Source organism: Phacochoerus africanus, chromosome 3, assembly GCF_016906955.1.
Source record: "Phacochoerus africanus isolate WHEZ1 chromosome 3, ROS_Pafr_v1, whole genome shotgun sequence".
Classification (NCBI taxonomy): Eukaryota; Metazoa; Chordata; class Mammalia; order Artiodactyla; family Suidae; genus Phacochoerus; species Phacochoerus africanus.
Genome location: NC_062546.1, coordinates 241,012 through 264,086, shown reverse-complemented (window position 1 = coordinate 264,086; position 23,075 = coordinate 241,012). Strand labels below are relative to the sequence as shown.

Sequence of the window (23,075 nt, the reverse complement as noted above, 5' to 3'; positions counted from 1 at the left end):
TGGACGCCGCCTTTGGGGGCTAGCTGCTCCAGCATGTGGATTTAAGATACTCAATCTTCTTGCTCAGCCTTGGTCATTAGAGATACAAGTTTATGTTACTTTAATGAAAAACAGCCACAGAAACCTTTGCACAGGAGTGTTCACAGCAGACGTAATTACAGTAGCCAAACCGCGGAAACAACCTGTCCATCGGTTGATGAATAAATAAAATCTGGTCCATCCATACAATGGAAGATCATTGAGCCTTAAAAAGGAGTGAAGGGAGTTCCCGCCGTGGCTCAGCGGAAACGAGAATGAGAATCTGACTGGCATCCCTGAGGACGCGGGTTGGATCCCTGGCCTCGCTCAGTGGGTTAAGGATCTGGTGTTAACCGTGAACGGTGGTGGAGGTCACAGACATGGCTCGGATCCCACGTGGCTGTGGCTGTGGTGCAGGCCGGCGGCTGCAGCTCTGCTTCAACCTCTAGCCTGGGAACTTCCATATGCCGCAGGTGTGGCCCTAAAAAGACAAAAAAAAAAAAGAAAGAAAGAAAGAAAGAAAGAAAAAAGAAAAAGGAGTGAAGTGACCATCCAACATGGATGAGCCTTGAGGGCATGGTGCTCAGTGACAGAAGCCAGACTCCAAAGGCCGCGTACAGTGTGGCTCCATTTGTGCAGAGTGTCCAGAACAGGCATATCCACAGAGACAGAAAGTAGGTGAGTGGTTCCCAGGGCTGGGAGCAAGGAGGGAGGAATGGGAAGTGACGGCTAACGGGCCGCGTTTCGTTCGGGGGGGATGGAAGAGCACTAAAATTAGTGGTCACAGGAGGTCCAGCCGTGGCGCAGGGGAAACAAACCCGATCTAGGAGCCATGAGGGTGCGGGTTCAATGCCTGGCTCCGATCAGTGGGTGGACGATCTGGCGTTGCCGGGAGCTGCGGTGTAGGTCGCAGATGAGGCTCGGATCTCCAGGGGCTGGGCTGTGGTGCACGCCGGCAGCTGGAGCTCTGATGGGCCCCCTAGCCTGAGAACCTCCATGTGCCCCAGGCGCGGCCCTAAAAAGCAAAAAAAGAAAACCGAAAGAAGATGTAGTGGTCACAGTTGCACGACCCTGTGAATGCATTTTGAACATCACTGGGTTGGCCTCTGAGAAGCACATGTAGGTGTTGAGGGATGCGAGCTGGATTGCTCAGGGTTTGGCCGGTTGAGGGGTTGGCTGGGTCCCTCCTTGTCCAACCCAGCACGGCCTTGTCAGGCGTGCGGGCACAGCCTTGGTCCTGCGTGGTGCGAGGCTGCTTGTGGGGCCGTTCCTGAGGGGGTGTGCCCAGTGATGGCCATGTCCACTACGGGGAGGACAGGGGAGGGGTCCCCTCCCTGCTCTCTGCATCATCTCCCCCCCCCCCCGCCTCCCCCAACCCCCACCTCTGGGCAGTTTGCTGAGCAGGGTTCTACCCCTCAGCTCAGGTCATTCCAGGGCGAGGCAGGGTCCTGGGCGTGGGAGCGGTGGCTTATGCCAGGCAGGGCTGCTAGAACTTCCCGCCAGGAGCTGGGTCGCCTGGGTCTGTTCCTGGCGGGCCTGACTCAGCGGTGCCTGGGGGTGGGGACTTCCCTTCTTTGACCCGAGGGGAGGCAGGTGGGTGGAGCCGGGAGGGGGAGGGGTGGGAAGCCTGACCCGGGGCTGGAGCCACCCAGTCCCTGGGGCTGTGGTCCTGCCTGGGAGGGCTGCCCAGTCCAGCCCCCAACCCCTCCCACCCCCCCCCCCCCCACCCCCCCCCCCCCCCCCCCGCAGAGCAGGGCCGGGTCCCTCAGGGAGTGCCCCAGGCAGGGTGCCCCGCTGAGGAGCCTGCTGAAAGCAGCTGCTGCATGTGTGTGTCCTGGTTCGGCTCCCGGATGCCCCCAGCCCCCAACGGCAGGGACTTGGTACAAATTGGGGTCCCCTCCGCCCGGCCTCCCACCCTGGCATTGTGGGAGGGGTTTCTGGGGAGCAAGCTGCTCAGCCTACTTGGGCAGTGGGGCCTGTGCCACCCCAGGGCACCTTGCGGCCCCCACCCCCCAACTCCTGGGGGGTGAAGAGGATACTAGGAGCTCGCTCCATTCGCATGAGAGGCACAGACGCTGGGCCTCCTTGTCTGCTGCCCTTCTCTGTGTGTGTTCATGGGTGTCTCTGGGGAGGGGCATTGCCTGGGCCCAGGAGGGGCCCTCCGTGGGGCTGTGCACGTGGCTCTAGGCCGCCAGAGAGGCTGGGCCAGGAGGTGGGGTGAGGGGATGGGAGGAGCCACACCTGGCCAGAGTCTCCTGGCTGCTGGCTGCTCTGAGTCCCCATCAGCCTGTCCCCATGCGGGGGGGCACACCTTGGCCGCAGCTGACCTGGGGCTCCAGAGGGGAGAGTCACCTGTCCCCCCCCCCCACCAGGTGCAGGCCCAGAGTAGGGGTTGGGGCTGGGAGAGCTGGGTGTGCACACTCACAGGTGATGTGAGAGCCTTCGGGTGGGCCCAGGACTCAGCAACGGTGCCTCCGAGCCCCCACGCCCCATGAGGAAGGTGGCTGGACCACCCTGTCCCTTTGGTCCTCATTCCCTGCCTCCCTCCTGGGTGCCAGCACACTGTCCTTGCTGTCCTGTGGGCCATTTCTGTCTGTCTGTCTACCTGCCCAGGGTCCCTCTCTGCAGGTCCACCTCCTGCCCTCCTCGGCTTCTGTCTGGCGCTTTGTGTGTCTTTGTGCCCTATTGCCTTTGAGGTTTCTGGGTCCTGCTCACAATGAGAAGGGGAGAGGGGGCCCAGGTGTCGCTGCCCAGCCACCAGCTGAGATGTGGGGCTCACGCCAGTTAAGAGAGAGATGACGTCACCCTGTCTGAGAGGCAAACAGCCCCACCCCCGTTCCCCTCTGCACACATGCAGGCTTACCCGGGCTCTCACCACCTCCACGCGTGCACTGTCTCAGACACACTGGGCGTCACACACACCCTCTCGGATGATCTCACAGTCACACAGCCACAGCATCACAGCCGGGCTCGGAGCTGCCTGTGCAGCCACTGGCTCACGCACACACTCACACTCGTGTCGTCAGACTCAGGCTCACTGCGGCACAGAGCAGCGCATGTCATTACACGGAAGCAACATCCTAGGGGCCTGCGCCATGTCAGGGTTGTCAGAGGTTGGCCAGACCCCATTCGCCTTGGGGCGGGGGGCGGGGGGAAGGGGATGGGGGGGAGCTGGGGCAGGCCAGGTGGGGGGGGTGGAGTGGGGGACACCTGACCCCTCCACTTGCCTGGGAAGACCTGTCGGGCCCAAGAAGGGTGAGCGTCCCAGGAGGAAGAGAGAGGGTGGTTGTGAACTTGCCCTGTACCCACCGAGGGGCGCTGGGAAGGAGCTCAGGGGACCAAGGAGGCAGCATGGCAAGAGAGTGGTGGGCTCCAGAGTTGGATCTTGAGATGCGAGGCCGTTGACCTTGGGTTCCTGGGCAGGTCACCCTGGGGAGCAGCATGCGTTTGTCGTGATGCTGCCCTCTCTGGGGACATGAGTTTGAGCATGATGGGTGGAGGCTGAAGGATGTCACGTCAGCATCTGGGCAGTCCCTGGGCTTGAAGGGCGTTCTAAGGAGATGAGAATGCCGAAGCCTGGTGCGGGATGGGGGATCGCTGGGCGTGGTCTGACCCCCATTGGCTCCAGCTGATGTGGGGCGGCAGGAGGGGAACGCAGGGCTGGTAGGGTGGGGACGGCCCGCAGCTCCCACCTCCCACCCGCTTGCTCTGTCTGGGATAGCCCCTGGAAGGGTGGAGTGCCTGCTGTGGGGCCCAAGCGGGGAGTCAGGGTCTCTGGGGCAGATCTGCAGGGAAGGCCCGTACAGGGCCCCTGGCAGAACTGCTCGCCTCCGCCACAACCACAGACACGGGGTTCAGAGGAAAGGTGAGGCGCTTTATTGAGGCCTCGCTGGGCCCTGGAGGACCCAGCTCCTGGCCTGGCCTGTACAGCATACAAACGGTATTGAAAAGCCCTTGCTACATCAATGCTGTGGATCACTGAAACCCCTCGGGAGCAAAGGGTTAGAAGTTTCCTTAAAAATTAAATATATTGTTTTATGTATACAAAAAAAGGTCAAGTGAAACATACAGCCTGGTTCTAGAAAATACGCTGCAAGAAAAAGGATTAGGTGCTTCAAAACTTAACCCGGGCAGGGCCAGCCAACCGGTCCAAGGCCGGGGCCTCCTGGCAAAGCCGGGGACGTGCAGGAACCACCCCTGGGGGCGCCCTGGGCGTGCGGCCAAGCCCCAGCGCCGCCCCGGCGTCGCCCCAGCGTGGCGGGTTCCTACGGGGGGACTGTTACAGGGAGCGGCCGCCTCGGCGCGGCGCCTCAGGCCTGGCCGGCGACCTAGCCCGAGATGCACGCGCTGTAGTAGACCGCGGAGCTGGCGTCGGACAGCGCGGCAATCAGGCTGCTCTCCTCCGGGCAGGACATGGCGCGGGGGCCCAGCTTGGCCAGCGCCACGTGGTACGGGAGCCCTGCGGCGTCGGGTCGAGTCCGGCCGCAGTTGAGGTACTGGTCGAACTCGGTGAGGTCCACGTCGGCCCACAGGTCAGCCGAGGGCCCCAGCGGCTCGGCGCCCTCCAGCGGCGGGGCCTCGGGCGGCGGCGACAGCGGGCCGGGGTACGGGCCCGGGCCGGGCGCGCCCAGGGCGCCGTAGTAGAGGCCGGAGAGCGGCGCGGCGGGGGCGGGCGCGGTCCTGAGCGCCTCCGCCAGGGGCGCCCCGAAGCAGCCGCCGGGCTCCCGGGGCAGCTCGGCGGGGGCGTAGGGAGCGCGGAAGGCCCGCAGCGCGCAGTCCTCGGGCCCCGTGGGCGGGGGAAAGAAGGCGGCCTCGCCGGGCTCCAGGCCGTCCAGCGGCGAGCGCTCGGGCGTGGGCAGCCCCAGACCGTCGAACTCGGCGCCCAACGGCGGCAGCTCGCGGAAGGCCCGGGCTGGGCCGGTGGCCGCGGGGAAGGGCTCGGGGGGCGGCGGCGGCGGCGGCGGCGGCGGCGCCAGGCCCGGGAGCAAGAGGCCAGGCTCCAGCCGCCGGGCCTTGCGCGCCTGCTTCTTGCGGCGCGGCCGGTACTTGTAGTTGGGGTGGTCGCGTAGGTGCTGCACGCGCAGCCGTTCGGCCTCCTCCACGAAGGGTCGCTTCTCCGCCGTGCTCAGCTCCTTCCACGCCTTGCCTGCGGGCCGCGGGCGCGGGTCAGCGGGCTGCCGTCGGGGGCGCGGGCTGCCGTCGGGCGCGCGGACTGCCGAGCCCTGCGCGCGCCCCGGGGTGCGGCCCCCGCCCCCGCCCGTCCCTGTCCCCCGCACTCACCCAGCATCTTGCTGAGCACCGCGTTGTGCAGGTCCGGGTTCTGCTGCGCCAGCCGCTTGCGCTCGTCCTTGGCCCACACCATGAAGGCGTTCATGGGACGCCGGATGCGCGACTCGTCGGCCGCCTGGCGCTCCCCGCGGCCAGCAGGGCTGAGGCCATAGCGCCCCGGCTCGGGGCTGCGCGGCGGGCTGCGCGGCGGGCTGCGCGGCGAGGCGGGCGCGGCGGGCGCAGCGAGGGCGGCGGGAGCGGCTGGGAGGCCGCGCGGCTCAGCGGCGGCCCCGGGGCCCGGGGCCCATGCACAGTCGCGGCGGGCTGGCGGGTCGTCCTGTGCGCCGTAGCCGGGCGGCGATCTCTGCATTCCAGCTGGGCGCGGCCTGGGCGGAACGGAGCGCGGGAGCGCAGAGGTGGGCGGCGGGCACTTCGGGGTTGGTCGCGCAAGGCGGGCGGGCGGGCGGGCGGGCGGTAGTGGCGGCGGGGACGGCGGTGGCCTCGCGCCGGGTGGGCGCTCAGATATAGCGGCGCGGGGCCAATAGGCGGCGGGGCGGACGGGGCGGGGCGGGTCTGGGCCGCCCCCTCCTCCGGGGGCTCCCTTTCTTCTCGGCCCCGCCAGATTCCGCCGTGGCCTCCTCGGCGCAGCGCCCCCCGCGCCCTCTCTGAAGGAGAGACCCCCCCGAGTGGGAAAGGGCGGCTGATGTGGCCTGAGGCTTGGCAGGGGGCATCCTCACGGGGGCTGTCAGACTTTCAGAGACGAGCTGCCCCCCACCCACGGAGTCGGACCCCCGGGCGGTAACTGGAGGAGGCTGCCTTCCCCACCGAGTCTAGCTTCAAGGGCAGGGTGCCTTGGGAAAGCTGCCGGAGTCTTGGGGAGCTGCTCTGGAGAACCCGGCAGCTTCGTGGTCCCCAAGCCCTCCCCCAACATGTGGAGCCGGCAGGGCTGGGAGCTTCAGGCCTCTCCCACCCCAGGCCTGTTCATAGGCTTAAAGGAGAAGGTGTCTCCGTGTCCCCTATCCCACTCCCACACGACTGGGAACTGGGTGAGGCACGGCTGAGCACGGGCAGGGTGGCTGCCTTGGACCCACACCAGAGCCAGGGCCGAGGGGTCCAGAGCAGGTCACCCAGATGGTGGGCCAGCGCTGCCCAAGCGAGGCTGGACTCAGGGTTGGGGCAGGTGCGGGAAGGGTCCCCCACCCCCGCCATCAGACCCCGGAGGATTAGCAGAGGCGCTCTCAGCCTCCTTCCAGTCCCCCGACTCCACCAGGAGGGGCGTCAGGGCTCCAGAAACTGAGGGGCCTCCCCCAGGGCAATCTGCTTCCCAGTCCCTTCCCACCGAGGGGGCTTCTCTTGGGGGATCAGTTTTCCCTCTTGCACACTCGTCCGTAGCCTGGGAGCTGGGCGCTCTGTGGCCCCCTTAGCACGTAGGACCACCCCGCACCCCAAGTGTTGGGAGCTCCACCGTGCGTGGCCACAGGTGTTGGTGAGCCTGGGTCTGGCCATAAGCTCTCCATCCTCTGTCCCCCTAAGTCCCTCTAGACCACGGCCAGCGCTTCTGAGGGGGGTAGGTCCCCTATGGGTCCTACAGCTCCTAAGCTGACCTGGGGAGAGGCGACGCCCCCCCCCCCCCCACTGGAGGGCTGTGGGTGTTCGCCCTGTCCCCAGGTCAGGTTCTGTCACACATAGGGCTGGGCGGTCCAGACCGGGTTCCAGATCTCCCAGGCCCAGGCTGGTGTACTGGGCGCAGTCAGGTAGGTCCTCTTGGGTATGGGGGGGACTGGCTTTTCCTGGGAAGCAGGCAAGAATGGGAGGCACTGGGTGGACGGCAGCACAGTCCTCTCCCCAAGGGGCGGGTGGGGGAGAGGTGTGAGGGGAACTCTTGGTGGAAGGGTGGGTCCAAGGGGCCAGCACTGGGCAGAGGGTACCTCTGCCTGCAGCCAGCTGTGGGCTGTGGTCTGGGGTCGCCAGGGCCTGGCTCAGCCACAGGTCTGGGAGGATGAGCACCAGTCTTGGGAAGGACGCCAGGCTCCCCCACGGCCGGCCCGGCCGTCGCTCCCTCGGGATGGATTTTCAGTTTCCCTGGGGGCACCGCCTGCCCCCCTGCAGCCCCTGGCAGCCCAGAGTTTTTCAAGCTGCTGGGAGCATGGGGGTGGACAGTGACCAGAATTACCTCACCACTGGGGCGCGCCCCCCAGGATGGCCGCCTCACCTGGTGTCCTGCTGTCCCGTCCTGTGGCGGGGAGAGCCTCCTGGGGTAACCCACACCTCCTCTGGGTCAGGCTGTCCGTTCCTGGGTGCTGCCTGGTGGGGGTGAGGGTGATGGCTCTGGCCCGCTGTCCCGATGGGAAAACAGTGGGGTGGGGGCTGCAGTCAGGGTGGCCCTGACCTTGGAGCCTCAGGGCTGGGGGTACTCCCCGGGGATGTAGGAGGGCTGACATGGGTGTGGCCAGTTGAGATCAGAGGCGTGTGTCGGTGCATTAGTGTGTGGTCTGTGTGCGTTTGTCTGTCTGCCCGGGTGTGGGGGCGAGGCTGGACTCTGCCATGAGGAGGGGGCGCCCCCGGGGGAGTAGAATCGAGGTTCTGGCCCTCAACACCCATGAAGGGAGGCATCCCCAGGACTCCTGTGGCTACTGTGCTGTGGCCCCTGCTCCATCCAAAGTGGGGGTGATTCCGAGAGTGGGGACGGTTCCCGCTTCAGCCTGACCTGGTCCAGGTCTGAGGTCGCGCACACTCATCTCCCAGACGAGGTGGAAATAGAGGCTGAGCTGGCTCTGAGTGGGGGCGGGCCCCGGGCTGCAGGGGACTCTGCCTCCCTGGCCCTCCGCCCGCTCCCTCCCTCAGCCCGACCCGACGCCTAGGTTCCCAGTGAAGCCTGCAAAGGATGCTGGGTAATCCTCTCCCCGTGGCTCTGGGTGGGGGCTTGGCTGGGCTCTGGGGGTGGCGGACCTCCCAGGCGCTGCCCGGGGCATAGACCTCACAGGCTCCCCCCACACCCCCCAGCCCGGACTCCTGCAGGAGCAGCAGGGCTGGGACCAATTACTGAGTCCTGTGGGGCAGGACGCTCCTGCTCCCAGAGGGTGGGGGTGGGGTCCCCATTAGATGCTGGTCCAGGTGGAGCGGACGCTGGTCTCCTGACGCCTCAGCTTTGGAGCCAGGATGCCCACTTCGGACTCGTCCTTGTGGTCCTAGAGGCCAGGGCTCCAGGCCTGGCCAGAGTCCTCCTGCTCGTCCTTGGGGGTTGGGGGTGGGGCTTATAGGGGGGCCACCCAACAGCCTAGAGCCAAGTGGGCACACACATGTGCCTGCCTCATCCAGGCGGCCCCTGGGCTCAAGCCTGGGAACAGTGCCCCCCCCCCGCCCCCGCCCCGCACCTTCCTGCCCTGCACCTTCCTGCCCTCAGTCCTGGGCCTGGTGTGCAGAGAACCCAGTGCTGCGGAAGCGCTGTGGGCCTCGCTCCTGGGAGAGTGCAGACAGGGGTACGAGCGAGCTGCTGGCGCGGCGCCCACACTCGCCAGGCTGGAGCTCTCAGAGTGCTGGGGTCTGTCAGTGGACCTGCGAGGCCTGGGCAGCGCTGGGGGCGGGGGGGTGTGTGTGTGTCAGGGTGCTGTGGGAGGGGGTCACTGGGTGCAGCTGCAGGTCTGAGGGGTGTGGTGCGGGGCCGGGGCTGCCCTGAGGGCCGGGGCCCAGCAGGACCAAGAGCACGGGGCCTTGAGGGCGTGGGCGTGAGAAGGCCTGGTGACAGGGAGCAGTCAGGCTGTGGTGGGTCAGGTCGGGTCACTTTTGTGGGTGACCAGGTGTCCGGGTCTTGCAGAGGCTGGCTCCAGGTGCGGGTCTGTGGTGCTGGACAGGAGCCGGGGCGTCAGGGGCACGTGTGTCCTCTGGTGTTGCTGCGTCCTGTGTGGGCCTGCTTGGTGCTCAGCGGGGGCTCCGTGGGAACCAGGCGGGGGGGCCCAGGCCACTCTGGTTTCCACAGCAACGGCAGGGAGGAGCCAGGAAACACCAGCTCCGGAAGGAAGCCCGCAGCTGCGTGGAGGGAGCCGAGGGCCAGCCTGGCTGAGCAGGCGCCAGACACTCTGTCTGTCTAGTCGTCCGGCCAGGCTGGCCGGCCAGGCCCAGTGCTCCTGCCCTGGGCTCCACCCCCTGCGCCACTCCATCTGGGCCCGCGGGAGCCGCGGCCGAGGCTGGCTTTGTTCAGACCTCAGTGCCCTAGCCCTGGGTCTGTGGGTGTCCTGGTCCTACAGGAGTTGTGCCTGGTCCCCCTTGGTGGCCCTTGGTGGGGCAGAGAGGGGCTGTCTATGTGCCCTGCCTGGGGGGCTGTGTGTTGACACACTGGGATGTCCCAGGCCCCTGCCCTGGGCTAGCCTGGCCTCTCCCCGCCCTCTCTCCTGCCAGCTCTGGTGGCAGTCCTGATTTGCCCTGGGAATCATGGAGAGAAGGAGCAGGGCCCGCTGCGGGTCACCGGCCCCCGGGCCTGGCAGGCGCTGCCGCTGTGTATTTCTTTTCTGCTGCTGCCCTGGTTGGTAACCAATGGCTTTGCTGGCCCAAGCGGCTGGGGCTGCCAGATGGACTGGGGGGCTGGCCTGTGTTCTTGGGGACCATCTACCCAGGAGCAGGGAGCACCCATCCATCCTCCCCGGGTCATTGACGCCACTGTGGATCAGGCCCTGTTCCAGGAGATCAGGGTTTGGCCGTGAACGAAACAGACCCAGGCCTGGCCAGGGGCGTTTCTGTCCTGATGGAGAGAGACGGTCCCCGAGTGCGCGTCAGGACCCGAGGGTCAGGCTCTGATGTGTGCAGTGGAGGAGACAGGACTGTCAGGACTGCCCACTGCCTGTCGCCTCAGGAGGTGACTTCTGGGCCAACCCTGAAGGAGACAAACGTGAACAAAAATGAGGGCGTATGTGGGAAGCGGGAGCAGCATGTGCCAAGGCCCTGGGGCAGGGAGGTGTGCCGGGAGTGATGAGGGGCTGTGGGGTCTTGCGTGCTTGCTTGCTTTCTTTCTTTCTTTCTTTCTTTCTGGCCACACCCTTGGCAGACCGAAGTTCCTGGGCCAGGGACTGAACCTGAGCCGCAGTAGTGACCTCGCCGGATCCTTTAGCTGCCAGGGCAACAGGGAACTCCAAGGCTCTTGCCTTCTCATCTGAAAGAGACCTGGCGACTCGGGAGAGTTTTCAGCAGAGAGGAGTGAGCTGACAGCTCTCCACAGCTGCAATGGCGCGGACTTGGCAGGAAGGAGAGACTCGCCAGCTCACCAGGAGGAGCGAAGGGCAGGGGTCTGCTCCTGGAGTGGGGCCTGGCCACGGTCACCGCCCGAGGCCTGGCTCCTCGGGCCCCCAGTCTGCCTGTCCCGGGAGTTTCCTTTGTCTCTCTCCTTGAGGACGGTAGGCGGTGTGCCTAGCCCCCTGGGGCGGGCGCGGCCTCTGGGACCCCCGTGAGTCAGACCTCCTGCTTTCCCCGGAGCCCCTGACCCTGCCTGCCTGGGGCCCCTGGGGAGGGAGAGGGCGGAGCGGCCGCCAGGCTGGCGGGCGGCAGGGCAGGGAGGGCGGTGTTTCTGGGAATTGTGTGGGGGAAGCACATTGTTCGAGGAAGCCTGGAGCAGGCCGCTGGGCTGCCACTGGCCTCTGGGGGCTGCCTCCTGCTGCCCCCAAAGTGCTGCCTCTGGGGGAGGGAGCCGGGCCTGGGCCAAGGCTGCGGGCCGGGCTGGGGACTTTCCAAGTGCTGCTGTCCTGGGCAGGCAGTTCTCCCCATTCCGCAGACTGGGCGACTGAGGCCCGGAGAGAGGGCCGTTGCGGTGGCAGAGCTGAGATGTGCCCTGGTGCATGAGGGCGCTTGTGCCGGATTTAGCCCCTGTCGCCACCCTGCCTGACCTCAGAGGCTGGGATCTGAGGGAGGCCTCAGTGGGGTGGGCTGCAGGGTCTGACAAAGTAGGGTGCAGAAAGAGACGGGTGCCCGGGGGGGGGGGCAGGGGAGGGCTGCGGGCTTCTGAGGCAGGCTGCAGGCTGTCCCTGCCCCCCACTCGGCGGCCATGGGAAGTGGGGGTGGGGGCTCCATGTGAGTCTGGCAGTGCTGGCCTTCCCACCAAGGCCCCTGACCCAGCCAGAAGGGAAGCGCGGATTCGACCTGCTGGGGTCACGGCCGGCTTTGGGCGGGCCAGTGGGGGGACACAAATAGAAAAAGAAATGGCCTGAGCTTCCGATGTTTCTGTGGGCTGAGGACGGGGGAGGGGCAGGCCTCTGGGCCAGAGGTGCAGCCAGTGCTGGTCCTGTGAGGGATGGACCCTGGGGGTGCTGCTGGGTCATCCCCAGACCCCTGTCAGCGCTGTGTCTGCCCCCTCAGAGCCCCCAGGTCGGGGCCAGGCTCCCTATAGAGCAGGGCTCCTGAGGGGGGTACTCGTGAGTCTCTCTCCATAAAGGGGTCAAGTGGGGAAGATGCTGCAGGGGGGTGTCCAACCCCAGCCCGAGTGTGGGGCGGGAGTGGGGCTTCGCCCAGAGTCTTCCCCGAGACCAGCATGGCAACGGAGGGCGGCCCCCCCGGTGGAAGGCAGGTGGCGTGTCTGGGAAGGTTGGCCAGGCTGCTGCCTGCCCCGTCCTGCTTCTTGCCAATTCCCCCTTCCTTCTGACCTCTCATCAGGAGCTCCCCCTTCCTCGTGGCTCACAGTCTAAACAGCCTGGCACCTCCTTGTTGGGTCCACCTGGCCCTCACCTCCCTGTGCCCCACTCCTGCTCCTCCTCCTGGGCTGGGGTCCTAGGGGGATGGCCCTGCTGGTTCCAGGAGGGTCTCTCTGTATTAGGCCTTCAGCCCAGGGCCGGAGGGAAGTGGGCCGGACCTGGTCTCTCCCGGGCCGGGGGTGGGGGTGGAGGTCCTCTGTGGCTCCATCAGGGTGCGTGTGCCTTCATTACCCAGTTGAGGTGTTGGGAGGCCAGGGATGTGGCACAGGACGTGGGGGACCCAGGCCTGGTGAGCACCCGGTGATGGTACAGCCAGGCTCAGCTAAATGCCCCAAAGTATGGTGCTGGGGTCCCCTCCAGGCACGGCTTTCTGAGGGCACAGGAGGGGCTAGGGGTCCAGGCAGCTTGTTGGGGTAAGTTCCTTGGGGAAGAAGCTCCCAGGTTTGGGTAGGGCCCACGAGGGGGCTTGCCACGTAGTGTGCTGAGCAAGGTTCAGGGGGTGGGGAGTTCATGAGGGGTGGAGAGGGGGCTTGGGGCTGCTCAGTCAGTGCTCCTCCAGCTGTGAGACCCCACACCTGAGGGTCACTCTCTGGGACTAGCCCCGCTCCCACCCTGGCTGCCTCACAGTTATGGCCAGAACCAGTGGACCTTGGTGGGGGCGGGGAGGGTGGCAGACGCCTGGCCTGCAGACCGTCTGTGGTTCTCTCCTGCCACCTAGAGGCCTCTGCCCATTTTGGGTGCTTCAGGCCACAAGGCCAGGTCACCCCCCCCCCACCCCCCCGTGATGGTGGCCTCCATGCTGGCCTGTACCATGTCAGGGTTCAGGGCTCCTGTCACAGGGCGAAGGGCTGTGGCCCCCAGCTCAGGAGCCCCCTGCCTCCCCTGTCCACTCCCTCTTCCCCATGGCCACCCTGCGTTGGGCCAGGCCCCCTCCCACAGGCCCTACCTCCTGGCCATTGCTCCCCAGGGCCATGGTGTCCGGTCTCCCTTTGCCGGCAGCGTTGCTGGGCCTCAGTCGAGGGCCTCTGGGACGCACTAGGCTTGTGCTGAGCTGTCTCTGGGGCCCTGACCCCCATCTTGCCAGGGGCCCCGCAGGCAGACCACCTGGCTTCTTTTTTTCTTTTCTTTTGTGGCTGCACCTGTGGCATGTGGACGTTCCTGGAGCCCGGGACTGAATCTGAGCTACAGCTGCGACCTACCCTGCAGCTGTGGCAAACGCCGGATCCTTTAACCCCTCAGGGCTGGTCTGCCCGGTCTAGGCGGGGGGGGGGGGGGGGGGGGGGGGGGGGGGCGGTCCTCAGGCTGGTTTTCCAGGGTGTCTGCGTGCCCCGCCCCCAGCACTTTGTCCTGCAGAGAAATCAGATGGGGACTGGCCTGGAGGCTGGCTTCTTAGCCGTGACCTGCTCCCCGGGGGCTGTGCTGATGGCACAGAGCCTGCCCCACTGGTGCTTCCCCAAAGCTGGACTGTGGCGAGGAGCCTTCTCTAGCAGGCGATGCTTCTGGGAGGCCGGCCCTGATGCTCTCCTCCCTGACTCCAAGCCTAGGACCGGAAGCCATTTTGAGGTTTCCCAGACATACTCCTGCCTGTTCCAGAGGGAAGAGGCTGAGGGCTTTGCTCCGTGCCGACCGGGTGGGTTTACCCTCCCCGCTTTTGTCGGAAGCCGTGGCTGAGCTCGAGCACCAGGGTGCCCCGTCTCGGTGCTTGGAGGTCTTCAGCACAAGGGGGCATATCCTCCTGTCAGTCCTTGAATTAGCTTAACTCTGAGGGGGCAGCCTCCGTGGACAGGTATGAGCCCTGCGGGGAGCACCTTGCTCTGGCCAGTGGTCCCCTGAGGGGAGCTGATGAAGGGTGTGCGCCTCCAGCCTCCCCGGTGTCCCTTTGGGGCGAGACCTCAGAGGCTGCAGACACACTCAGACCAGGGGATTTGGGCCATGAGGGCTAGCTTGGTGGGCTGGACTCAGGGCTATGCGCCCCGCCTGCCTGCCACTTACAGAGAGGGGCAGAGTGGGAGCTGGAAAGGAGGTGCTGTGTTCGCCCATCACAGGGCCTCTGTCCTGGCAAACCCTTGCTGCCCACGAGGAACTCCGTTCCTTTTCCTTATGATTAGTAAGGAATCTCATGACTGTTTCTCTTTTCACTCTGGCTGCCAGGAAGCTCGTCTTGTTCAATTAATGCCACTGAAAGGCCAAGGCATGGTCACTCAAGGTTGTCTGGACATCCCTTCTGCCACCTGGAATCACAGTTGCTTGGCCTGAATTTCTTTCTTTCTTTTCTTGGTCTTTTTAGGGCCACACCTGCGCCGTATGGAAGTTCCCAGGGTAGGGGTGGAATCAGAGCTACAGCTGCTGGCCTACACTACAGCCACAGCAACTCTGGATTCTTAACCCACTGAGCGAGGTCAGGGATCTTACTTACATCTTCAGGGATCCTGGTCAGGTTCATTAACTGCTGAGCCACAGAGGGAACTCCTGGCCTGAATTTCAGTGACTGTGGGCCCACAGCACTGGAGACAGATACCCGTCCTGAGCCTCTACTCTGCCCCATAATTGTGCCACCTCCGGCAAACCGCCCAGCCTATGCATCACTGGGGAGGGGCCGACCTCGGGTGGGGATACTGGCCCTGCCCTCTCCCCAGCCTTCCCCAGGGCAGGGCCATCCCTGCGCTCTCCAGCTGAGTGCAGTCTGGCCCTTCCTGGGGCCCTCCAGCAGCTACGGTGATGACAATCTGATTGCTCCTGTCCCTTGCCCTGTTCTCGGTGCACGACGTGAATCAGCTTACTTGATCCCAACAGCGGCCCTGTGAGGCAGGCACTACCACCGCCCCCGTTCCCGACCGGGAGACCGAGGGACAGAGAGCCTGGGATTCGCACCTGGAAGCTGACTCTGGAGGGAGGGGCCCCGCCCACGCAGCCTCTCCAAGTCCCCGGGTGCCTTCCTAAGCCCACCCCTAGGCTCTTCCAGACTCCGCACCCGGCTACTGCTCCCTCCACCTCCAGGCGCCCCGCGCGGGCCCGAGGCCACAGTCCAGGACAGAGCGTTCCGGCGGCGGCCGAGGCACAGCGGGAGGTGGAGGAGGCGGAGAGAGGGGACGGACCCCGGCGTGCCTTTGCGGCCCCGCGCGGAGAGTCTGGCGGCGAGCGCTACCGCCCCCACGCGCGGCCGGAGGCCACACCGCCGCAGCGCCCTCCGCCGGCTAACCGGCTCGCTCCGGGGCTTGTGGGGCTGCGAGTCCTCCGGCCCGCGGGCCTCGGGCGGTGGCCCGCGTCAGGACTACATTTCCTAAGATGCCAGGCGCGCCCGCCTGCTTCTTGGGAGTTGTGGTCTGGGATGGGGAGAGCGCCCGCGTGGCTGGCGGGCGGGGGAACTACGTGTCCCAGGATGCAGCGCGGCGCCGCGGGGGCCGGGAGTTTGAACGGGGGGGGGGGGTCTCCCGCCCACGGCGGGGCTGCGTCTGCTGCGGCGGGTGCGGGAGGTTGCGGCGGCCGGGACTGGGGTCTGGGCCGGAAGGCTGAGGCTGGCGCGGCGGGCGCTGGGGGCGCTGCCCCCGAGGCGATGATGGGCAAGGAGGAGGAGATTGCGCGGATCGCCCGGAGGCTGGACAAGATGGTGACCAAGAAGAGCGCGGTGAGGGGCGCGGGCCGCCAGGACCCCAGGGCCCCCGCCCCGCCGAGCTCCCGCCGAGACTGCCGAGCCCCCGCCAGGGCCGCGGCCAGCCCCCGAGGGTCAGGACAAGACCCCGGCCCGGCAGAGACTCCCGGGACGCGGGGAGACCCCCGCAGGGGGCCGAGACCCCCACCCTGGGCTGGCCTTGCCCTTCATCTCGCACCCACGGCAGAGGCCGCGATCCGGCCTGGACCTTGTCCCGGGAGCTGCCCGCTCTGGACTCAGACCCCAACCGCCAGGCTGAGACCCCGCAGGCCTGGGGTTCCCCTGACTCCGGACCCCCTCAGGAGGCTGGCCGGCGGAGACCTTCCTCGGCCCCGCCCCTCCAGGCCTAGCGGAAGCCCCCGCTGATTCAGCCCTTTCTTACCGGCCGCCCCGCCCTCTCTCCTTCCTCCTCCCCTACCTGCGCATCCTCGCTGCCCCCCCACCCCCCCAGCTCCCCCAGAGCCCCACCGCCGACTCAGAGCTCTCTGTCCCTCCCCGGGTCTCCACATCCCTTTCCTGGCCTTCAAGAGATTGTAGTATGTGTTTCGACCCCCTTTTCCTCTGGAGAAAAAGTGCCTCCCCTACCTCTGCCCTGTCTGGGGCCACCGCCCTCTATCTCATTTTAGTAGCCGGCTGGAGGCCTTGCCTGGCGGAGGCCCATTTTCTTCCTTGTCTGTTCAGCCTTCCAAGAACTAGGCTTCCCTAATAAATTCTCTCCCTTCCTTCGCCCGCAGCTCTTGGGAACGGGTCGATGTGTAGACACCCCCGGAGAGAGCCCTGGGAGGCCCCTGGCCTGGCCTGGGGGTGCCTGGGCGCTGGACCCTGGGCCAGCCGTGCAGGCTGTGTGGCCGGGCCTCTGTGGTCCCTCGGCCAGTGAGTCTTTGGGGAAGGCTGCACCCAGGCCTCTGAAAGGGGCCGGGCGGATGGGTCTCCAGTTCCCCTTGGACCTTGGCCACCTGAACCCTCACAGGAATCATCTTGGGTGGGTGGTACCTGCCTCTAGGGGCTAGAGAGGTGTCCTGCTGGCTCCCTGAGAGGCTCAGTAAACATGGCCTGCCTCTCCCCAGACTGAGCTCCGGGGGCGGGGCAGAGGCTCTGCCGTGGGCCTGAGAGGGTGGCGTTTTGGGCTAAGCAAGGTTGCATCGGACAGGGTTCTACCCTGGGGCTGCAGCTGGGGCTGGCTCCCACACTGTCATTTGTCCGTCAGCCGGCAGCACACAACCCCCGCCCCAATCCCGGCATGATGCTCACACCCCTGGGAGACTGTGGGTGGCACAGAGCAGGGTGTGGGAACATCTACAGCTGTTTCCAGAGAAAAAAGCTTCTCTCTCCCAAAGGAGACAAAGCAAATGCCCCCCAGGTGGGGACTGAGATAGGTCCCGCAGCCCAGGAGGGTGGGTGGGCCAAGCGGGACTGGGGAGGGCATCCAGAGGAAGAGCTGCAGGAATGGAAGCCCAGGGAGGGCGAGGCGGTGGAGCAGGCGTGGGCTGGAAGGGGGTTCGTGGGGAGTGAGAGCCAGTGGAGACTCCCGGTGGGTCCCAGGGCCTTGGAGGCCCCTTGGGGAGCTGGGGGTCATGACCGGGAATTGCGTCTGTGGCCTCTCAGGTCTGGAGGCCGCAGGGAGCTGGGGTTCCGCTGCCCGAGGCTCCCTCACGGGAGATGAGCGCTGAGTGGCACTGAGCCCTTGGCTCTGACGACCGTTCGTCTCCTCTGATGTTCTTAGCACGGGGCCTGCTGGGGCTGATGGGAGGGTTGTAGCCTGAGCAGAGATGCCATCCAGAGCAGGGAGGGGGCCAGTTCAGCCCCTTCCACGGCCAGGCTGCAGGACATCTGAGGCTCTCCGCACCTTGGGTGGCCGGGTCGGATGTCTTTGCCTCCCTTCGTGTCGTGAGAGAGACGCACGCCTGATGGTCTGTGGGTTAGGTAGGCTTCGGTGGGGGAAAGCCGAGTGGGGAGGGGTGGGCTGTGCGGGACTGCCCACTGTCTTCAGTGGGCAAGCCCTCCCCCAAGGTGTCATTGGAACAAAACTCTGGAGGGCCGGCGGTGCAGGTGTGTTGCAGGCAGTGGGAGCAGCAGGTGCAGAGGTCCTGGGGCAGCCAGGTTGCATCCCACCCCGGGGAGCCCTGGCAGCTGTGCCTGCCGTGGAACAGTGTGGCCCGCGAGTGTGTGTGTGTGTGTGTGGCTGCAGAGCCGCTCTGAGGAAGCAGATGTGGGGTGGGGGTGCCAGGCAGACGAGAGACAAGGCAGCAGCAGTCTGGGTGAGGGCTGGTGGCTGGAGGGAGTGAGGAGTGGGTGGGGGTGTGCAGTCCTGGGTTGGCCGTTCAACTCTGGGGAGAGACTGCCTGGGCCACGCAGGCAGGGGACTTGGGACCCAGTGAGAGTGAGCACTCCTGGGGCTGCACCTTCACCTGGGGAGTAGGTAGCAGGAGTCACTTGGCCCTTGGGCTGGATGGGGGGCAGAGCCGCTTCCCTTCTCATGCCCGTCTTCCCTGGGCCTTTGGTTCCAGGTGGCTGTCCAGATTGTCACTGCCTTGTGTCCCCCTGATCCTCACGTGTAGGTAGGAGGGGGGTTGCCTCCCGAGATCCCCAGGTGGTTTATCAGCGTCTTCCCTTCTGCTTCCAGGACGGAGCCGTGGATCTGCTGCGGGAGCTGAAGACCATGCCCGTCACGCTGCACCTGCTGCAGGTAGGGCCCCCGCCCTGGCCCTTGGCACAAATGCCTGTCCCTAAGGAGACCGTCCCTGCCTTTCCTGTTGCTCAGTGAGATGGGGGGGGCGGTTCGAGCGTTGACGCTGTCCCTCCCAGTCATCCTCAGGCGGAGTCCCCAGCCTTGCCCTGCGGGAGGTGCTGGGGTCGCTGGGGAAGGTCTGCCCGCCCCCAGCCGGCCGCTTGCCTTGCAGTCCACCCGCGTCGGCATGTCTGTCAACGCCCTGCGGAAGCAAAGCTCGGACGAGGAGGTTGTCACACTGGCCAAGTCTCTCATCAAGTCCTGGAAGAAGCTCCTGGGTGCGGGTCGGGCAGCCTGGGCTGAGTGCTGGGGCGAGGGGCACCCCAAGATCAGCCTTGGGCAGGGCGCTGGCTATGCTGTCCCTGAGCTGCGGCCCCCGGGAGTTGGGGGTGGGGGGGCAGGCCTGGTCCAGGAGGCTCCGGCTCAGGGCTGGGAGGGGAGGGTTCCACGCGGAGCAAGGGGGCCGTTGAGGGAGGAGGCAGTGCTGAGCCCTCAAGGGGGACCCAGCGGAGCTGGGGGATGCCACGCGGGGGAATGTCCCCACCTGGGGGAGAGGGTAGTGGGCAAGGAGGAAGAAGGTCCACAGCCACTCAGAGGGAACCAGGGGTGGCCCCTTTCTGGGGACAGTGGGGTGCCCTGGGGTGCAGAAGTGCCCACCCTGGACCCTGAGCTTCCCCTCCCTTCCGAGCCCCTCCCAGCTTGGTCCGAAGCCCCGGGAAACAGCTGCGCGTCCTGGGCTTTCCTCTAGTCCTGTGTGGCAGTCGGGCTGCGTGCTGGACCAGCACGTTTCCCCTGGTGGCCTGCGGGACGCTTCTGGTCCAAGTTCACACGCCTCTGTGGAGGCCACCTCTCGGGGGGGGTCTCTGTGCTCAGGGATCACTTGGCGAGCGGCAGCCCCTCTGCCAGGATGGGGCCCCCCCATGCGCCTCACAGGTGGCCTGCTGCGTAGGGGCGTGTGTGGGAAAGTGGTTTGGGAGCCTTTTGGGGACTGTTCTTGGCTTGGGGAGAGCGGGCCCCCGGAAGCTGGGGCTGGAGGCAGGGTCCTCGGGCTGGGGCCAGGGGTCTGGCCAGGGCTGTGCCTGGGTGGTGGTCTGCTCCCCTCCCTGGCCCTCCGGGTCTGCCTTCTCCTGGCCAGCCCTCCCTTCTTTCCTGGCACCTGCAGATGCTTCAGACGCCAAAGCCAGGGAGCGGAGGAGGGGCGGGCCTCTGCCCACGTCCTCCAAGGAGGCCTCTGAGGCCAAGGATCCCAGGTAGCACATCTGGAAGGCGGGTGCACCCCTCCCCCATGGCCCCACTTTCTTGGCAGATGAGGTTGCTATAGGTTCCAGGTGTCCTGAGTTCCAGGTGGGGGGCTGAGGCCATAAGGACACAGCCCTTTCAGCTCCTTGGAGGGCCCCTCCCCAGGGGGCTGTGCCCAGCCCGGTCAGCCTCTTTTTTTTTTGTCTTTTTGCTGTTTCTTGGGCCGCTCCCACGGCATATGGAGGTTCCCAGGCGAGGGGTCAAATCAGAGCTGTAGCCATGGGCCTACGCCAGAGCCACAGCCACGCGGGATCCGAGCCGCGTCTGCAACCTACACCACAGCTCATGGCAACGCCGGATCGTTAACCCACTGAGCAAGGGCAGGGATCGAACCTGAAACCTCATGGTTCCTAGTCGGATTCGTTAACCACTGCGCCACGATGGGAACTCCCCGGTCAGCCTCTTGCTGGACACTTTCCCTCCAGGGACTTCTCTGGGTCTTTTCAGCTGTGAATGTCTGAGGGAGGCTGTGTCTGTCCAGGTACAGGGAGCCGACCCACACCCTCAGTGGCCTGTGGGCACCCACTAATCACATCCCCTGGCTCCTAGGCCCCGGTCTGGGCTCTGGTGCCTGTGGGCTGGCTCCGCCCTCCCGGGGCTGCCCCTGGCCGCTGGGCCCACTGCCCTAGGGACGGTGGTCGTGGGATGGACTGTGCTGAGAGGCTGCCTTGCCCTTGACCCAACTGGGCAGCAGGGGCCAGGGGCCAGGAAGAGCTGAGCTTTGGATTCACAGTGTGGCTCATCCGCCCACCTGCACGTGTTGTTTTTCTCCAGGAAGCCGCCTGTTTCCACTGACTTCCGTGGAGGTCACGGGGTCACGAGATGCAGGGGCGTGAGGGGAGGGCTGGGTGGATGCCCAGACAGCCCGCGGGAGGTGCTGGGTGGGGCTGCCTGCAGAGCGGTACCTGCTTTGGGGCGGCCTCCAGCCCCGTCTGCTTCTGCCTGACCCGGCGGTTTGCACTGGGCAGCGTGGCCCCGTGTTCCAGGCCCCTGGGGGTGGGGACCCCCGCTGGGAGCACTCCCGGCTCTGGGAGCCGCGCTGCCTCTGGCCGGCTGAGCCGACGCCAGGGATGTGCTGGGCCAGACCGCAGAGGGGCAGGGCCGTCCGGCTGGAGCAGGTGGGGCCTGGGGGCCTCGTGGCTGTGACGTTGTCTTTTCTGGGGGCCGGTGTCTCACGGGAGGTGCTGGCGGCCCGAGTGGGCCTGTCTCTCTGCAGCCGCAAGAGGCCCGAGCTGCCTCGGGTGCCGGCGACCCCAAGGATCACCACGTTTCCCCCGGTGCCGGTCACCTGCGATGCGGTGCGCAACAAGTGTCGCGAGATGCTGACCGCCGCCCTGCAGACGGACCGTGAGTGCCTGGGGTCCTGGCTCCTGACTCAGGCCTCGATTCCCCGGTGGCCTGGGCCCCGCCTGCTCGCGGGGGCCTGAGCCCAGCTTGTTGCTGCTGACCTCGGGCAGGGCCCAGGGGTCTTTGGGGAGCAGGGCGCCTGCATCCTGGGCAGGCCGAGGCGGCGGGGTGGGGCCAGTGGGTGGTGGTCAGGGCTCCTTCTTGCAGATGACCACACGGCCGTCGGAGCAGACTGCGAGCGCCTGTCAGCCCAGATCGAGGAATATATCCTTTGTGGGGGGGGGCTCAGGGCTGGGTTTCTGAAGGAGCCACAAGGCCAGCTGGGCCCAGCTTCCCTGGAGGCCACCACTCGCCTTGACCCGAGGGCCCTCTGGCCCAACTTGCTGGGGTCCGACTGCCTGCGGGGGGGCGGGGGGGTGCGGGTCCTGGGCCTTGAGCCTGCAGCTGGGTCTCGGCCGGAGATGTGTCAGCGTTGACCACCCCTTGTCGCTGGCTCCTCCAACACGGCCCCCGAGAGGCCCTCGCTGGCTTGGGCAGTGGGCGGAGGCCACGGCAGCAGTGCCGAACGGGTCCTTAAACGGCCGCACGCATCTTCCGGGCCGTGGGGAACACGGACATGAAGTACAAGAACCGCGTGCGGAGCCGCCTCTCCAACCTCAAGGACGCCAAGAACCCCGGCCTGCGGCGCAGCGTGCTGTGCGGGGCCATCACGCCCCAGCAGATCGCCGTGATGACGTCAGAGGTGAGCCCCCGGGGGCGTGGGGGCCGCCCCTGCCAGGCCCCGGCTGAGCGCGCGCCCTCACCCCAGGAGATGGCCAGCGACGAGCTGAAGGAGATCCGCAAGGCCATGACCAAGGAGGCCATCCGCGAGCACCAGATGGCCCGCACGGGCGGCACGCAGACGGACCTGTTCACCTGCGGCAAGTGCCGGAAGAAGAACTGCACCTACACGCAGGTGAGCGCCAGCCGCTCCCGGCCCCGCCCCTCTTCCGAGCTGTGCCTGCCCCGCGCCGTGGGCTGGCCCACCCTCGCCTGGACGCACGCCATGTGAGCGGTGCTGGAGCTGGGGTCCCAGCCAGGTGGTCTCCACCTGGGCCCGGAGGCGTGGTCACACTTGGGGCTACCCCCTGCTGAGGACCCCTGGTCCCCAGGAGGCAGTCTGGGGTGCTAGGTCCCGCTTGCTCTGGGCCCGGCTCTGTTGCTGCTTGGCGGGAGGATGGGTGCTGGGTGGCGGCAGCTGGACTACGCTCCGACCTGGGGCGGGAGGCGCTGATGTGGACCCCAAGAGGAAATTGGGCTTGCTGGGCTCGGCCCTGATCGCCCAGAGGGCCACCCGGGGGTGGCCTCCCCGGCTTGTGACTCCAGGGAAGACCTGCTTCCGGGGGATCCGGGCTGGCCCCGCCCACAGCACCCTCCCCACAGGTGCAGACCCGCAGCTCCGACGAGCCTATGACCACTTTTGTCGTCTGCAACGAGTGTGGAAACCGCTGGAAGGTAGGTGGGTGAGCCCAGGTGTCCCCTTGCCCTGTACTCTGGAGGGGGCCGTCTCTAGCCTGTAGGGTCTGTGGTGCGACCCAGGGGACAGCCACGCCAGCCAGCCTCCTGCCCTGTGGGGGCCCCGAGGGCCACATGGCCAGACCTGTTTCTTGCAGTTCTGCTGAGGCTTTGTGCACGTGCGCCTGCAGCCTTGGGCCGAGGCCAGCGCTGGCCAGCGCCCTTGCCCCATCTTCTGCCGACAGATGCAGCTTCTCTGGAGACCTGCCCTGTGCCCACCTGGCCTTCCTCGGGAGGCAGCACGCACCCCCACCCCTGCCTACAGTGCACCTTTCTCCCCCTCCCCCCAAAGTATTAAATGTTTCTTTTTGCCAGTTTTGTCCCTAGCCCTTGGTCCTGGTGGGCCATGTGCAGGCTTGGGCTTGAGCTGGGTCCACTCCCCCCACGTCTGGTCTGCCCCTCCGACTGCCACCCCTGTGGGGACTGCCCTCCTCCCTTCGCCAGGTGACACTTAGGCTTGGCCCGGGGCAGCAGCGGCGGGGGGGAGGGCAGCACTGCAGGGAAGAGCCCACTGGCCCTTGGAGGCCCTGCGACTGTCTGC

At 66.5% G+C, this 23,075-nt stretch overlaps 2 protein-coding genes across 3 annotated transcripts; one reads left to right on the top strand and one right to left on the bottom strand.

The window, feature by feature from the left end:
• The first annotated feature begins 557 nt into the window (after positions 1-557).
• Positions 558-22,915, top strand: TCEA2 (transcription elongation factor A2). 2 transcript variants are annotated; one of them, XM_047770561.1, is made up of 10 exons: positions 558-696; positions 18,230-18,292; positions 18,507-18,612; positions 19,497-19,584; positions 20,850-20,980; positions 21,188-21,244; positions 21,568-21,722; positions 21,789-21,935; positions 22,403-22,474; positions 22,633-22,915. In XM_047770561.1, the coding sequence occupies exons 2-10, from the start codon at positions 18,266-18,268 to the stop codon at positions 22,639-22,641; spliced, it is 792 nt and encodes a 263-aa protein (XP_047626517.1). In that variant the 5' UTR covers positions 558-696; positions 18,230-18,265; the 3' UTR covers positions 22,642-22,915. The 2 variants fall into 2 exon arrangements, with proteins under 2 accessions (XP_047626517.1, XP_047626516.1); XM_047770560.1 differs by lacking the exon at positions 558-696 and adding an exon at positions 15,384-15,582.
• On the bottom strand, positions 3,872-5,787 carry SOX18 (SRY-box transcription factor 18). Its single transcript, XM_047770556.1, has 2 exons — positions 5,299-5,787; positions 3,872-5,164 (listed from the first exon to the last, which is right to left on the bottom strand). The coding sequence occupies exons 1-2, from the start codon at positions 5,654-5,656 to the stop codon at positions 4,347-4,349; spliced, it is 1,176 nt and encodes a 391-aa protein (XP_047626512.1). The 5' UTR covers positions 5,657-5,787; the 3' UTR covers positions 3,872-4,346.
• Positions 22,916-23,075: the final 160 nt, after the last annotated feature.

Coding starts and splice junctions, on each gene's coding strand:
- SOX18 (XM_047770556.1), bottom strand. CDS start 5,656: ATGCAGAGATCGCCGCCCGGCTACGGCGCACAGGACGACCCGCCAGCC. Junction 5,165..5,298: donor GGTGCTCAGCAAGATGCTGG/GTGAGTGCGGGG, acceptor CGCGGCCCGCAG/GCAAGGCGTGGAAGGAGCTG.
- TCEA2 (XM_047770560.1), top strand. CDS start 15,511: ATGATGGGCAAGGAGGAGGAGATTGCGCGGATCGCCCGGAGGCTGGAC. Junction 15,583..18,229: donor TGGTGACCAAGAAGAGCGCG/GTGAGGGGCGCG, acceptor TTCTGCTTCCAG/GACGGAGCCGTGGATCTGCT. Junction 18,613..19,496: donor GTCCTGGAAGAAGCTCCTGG/GTGCGGGTCGGG, acceptor TGGCACCTGCAG/ATGCTTCAGACGCCAAAGCC.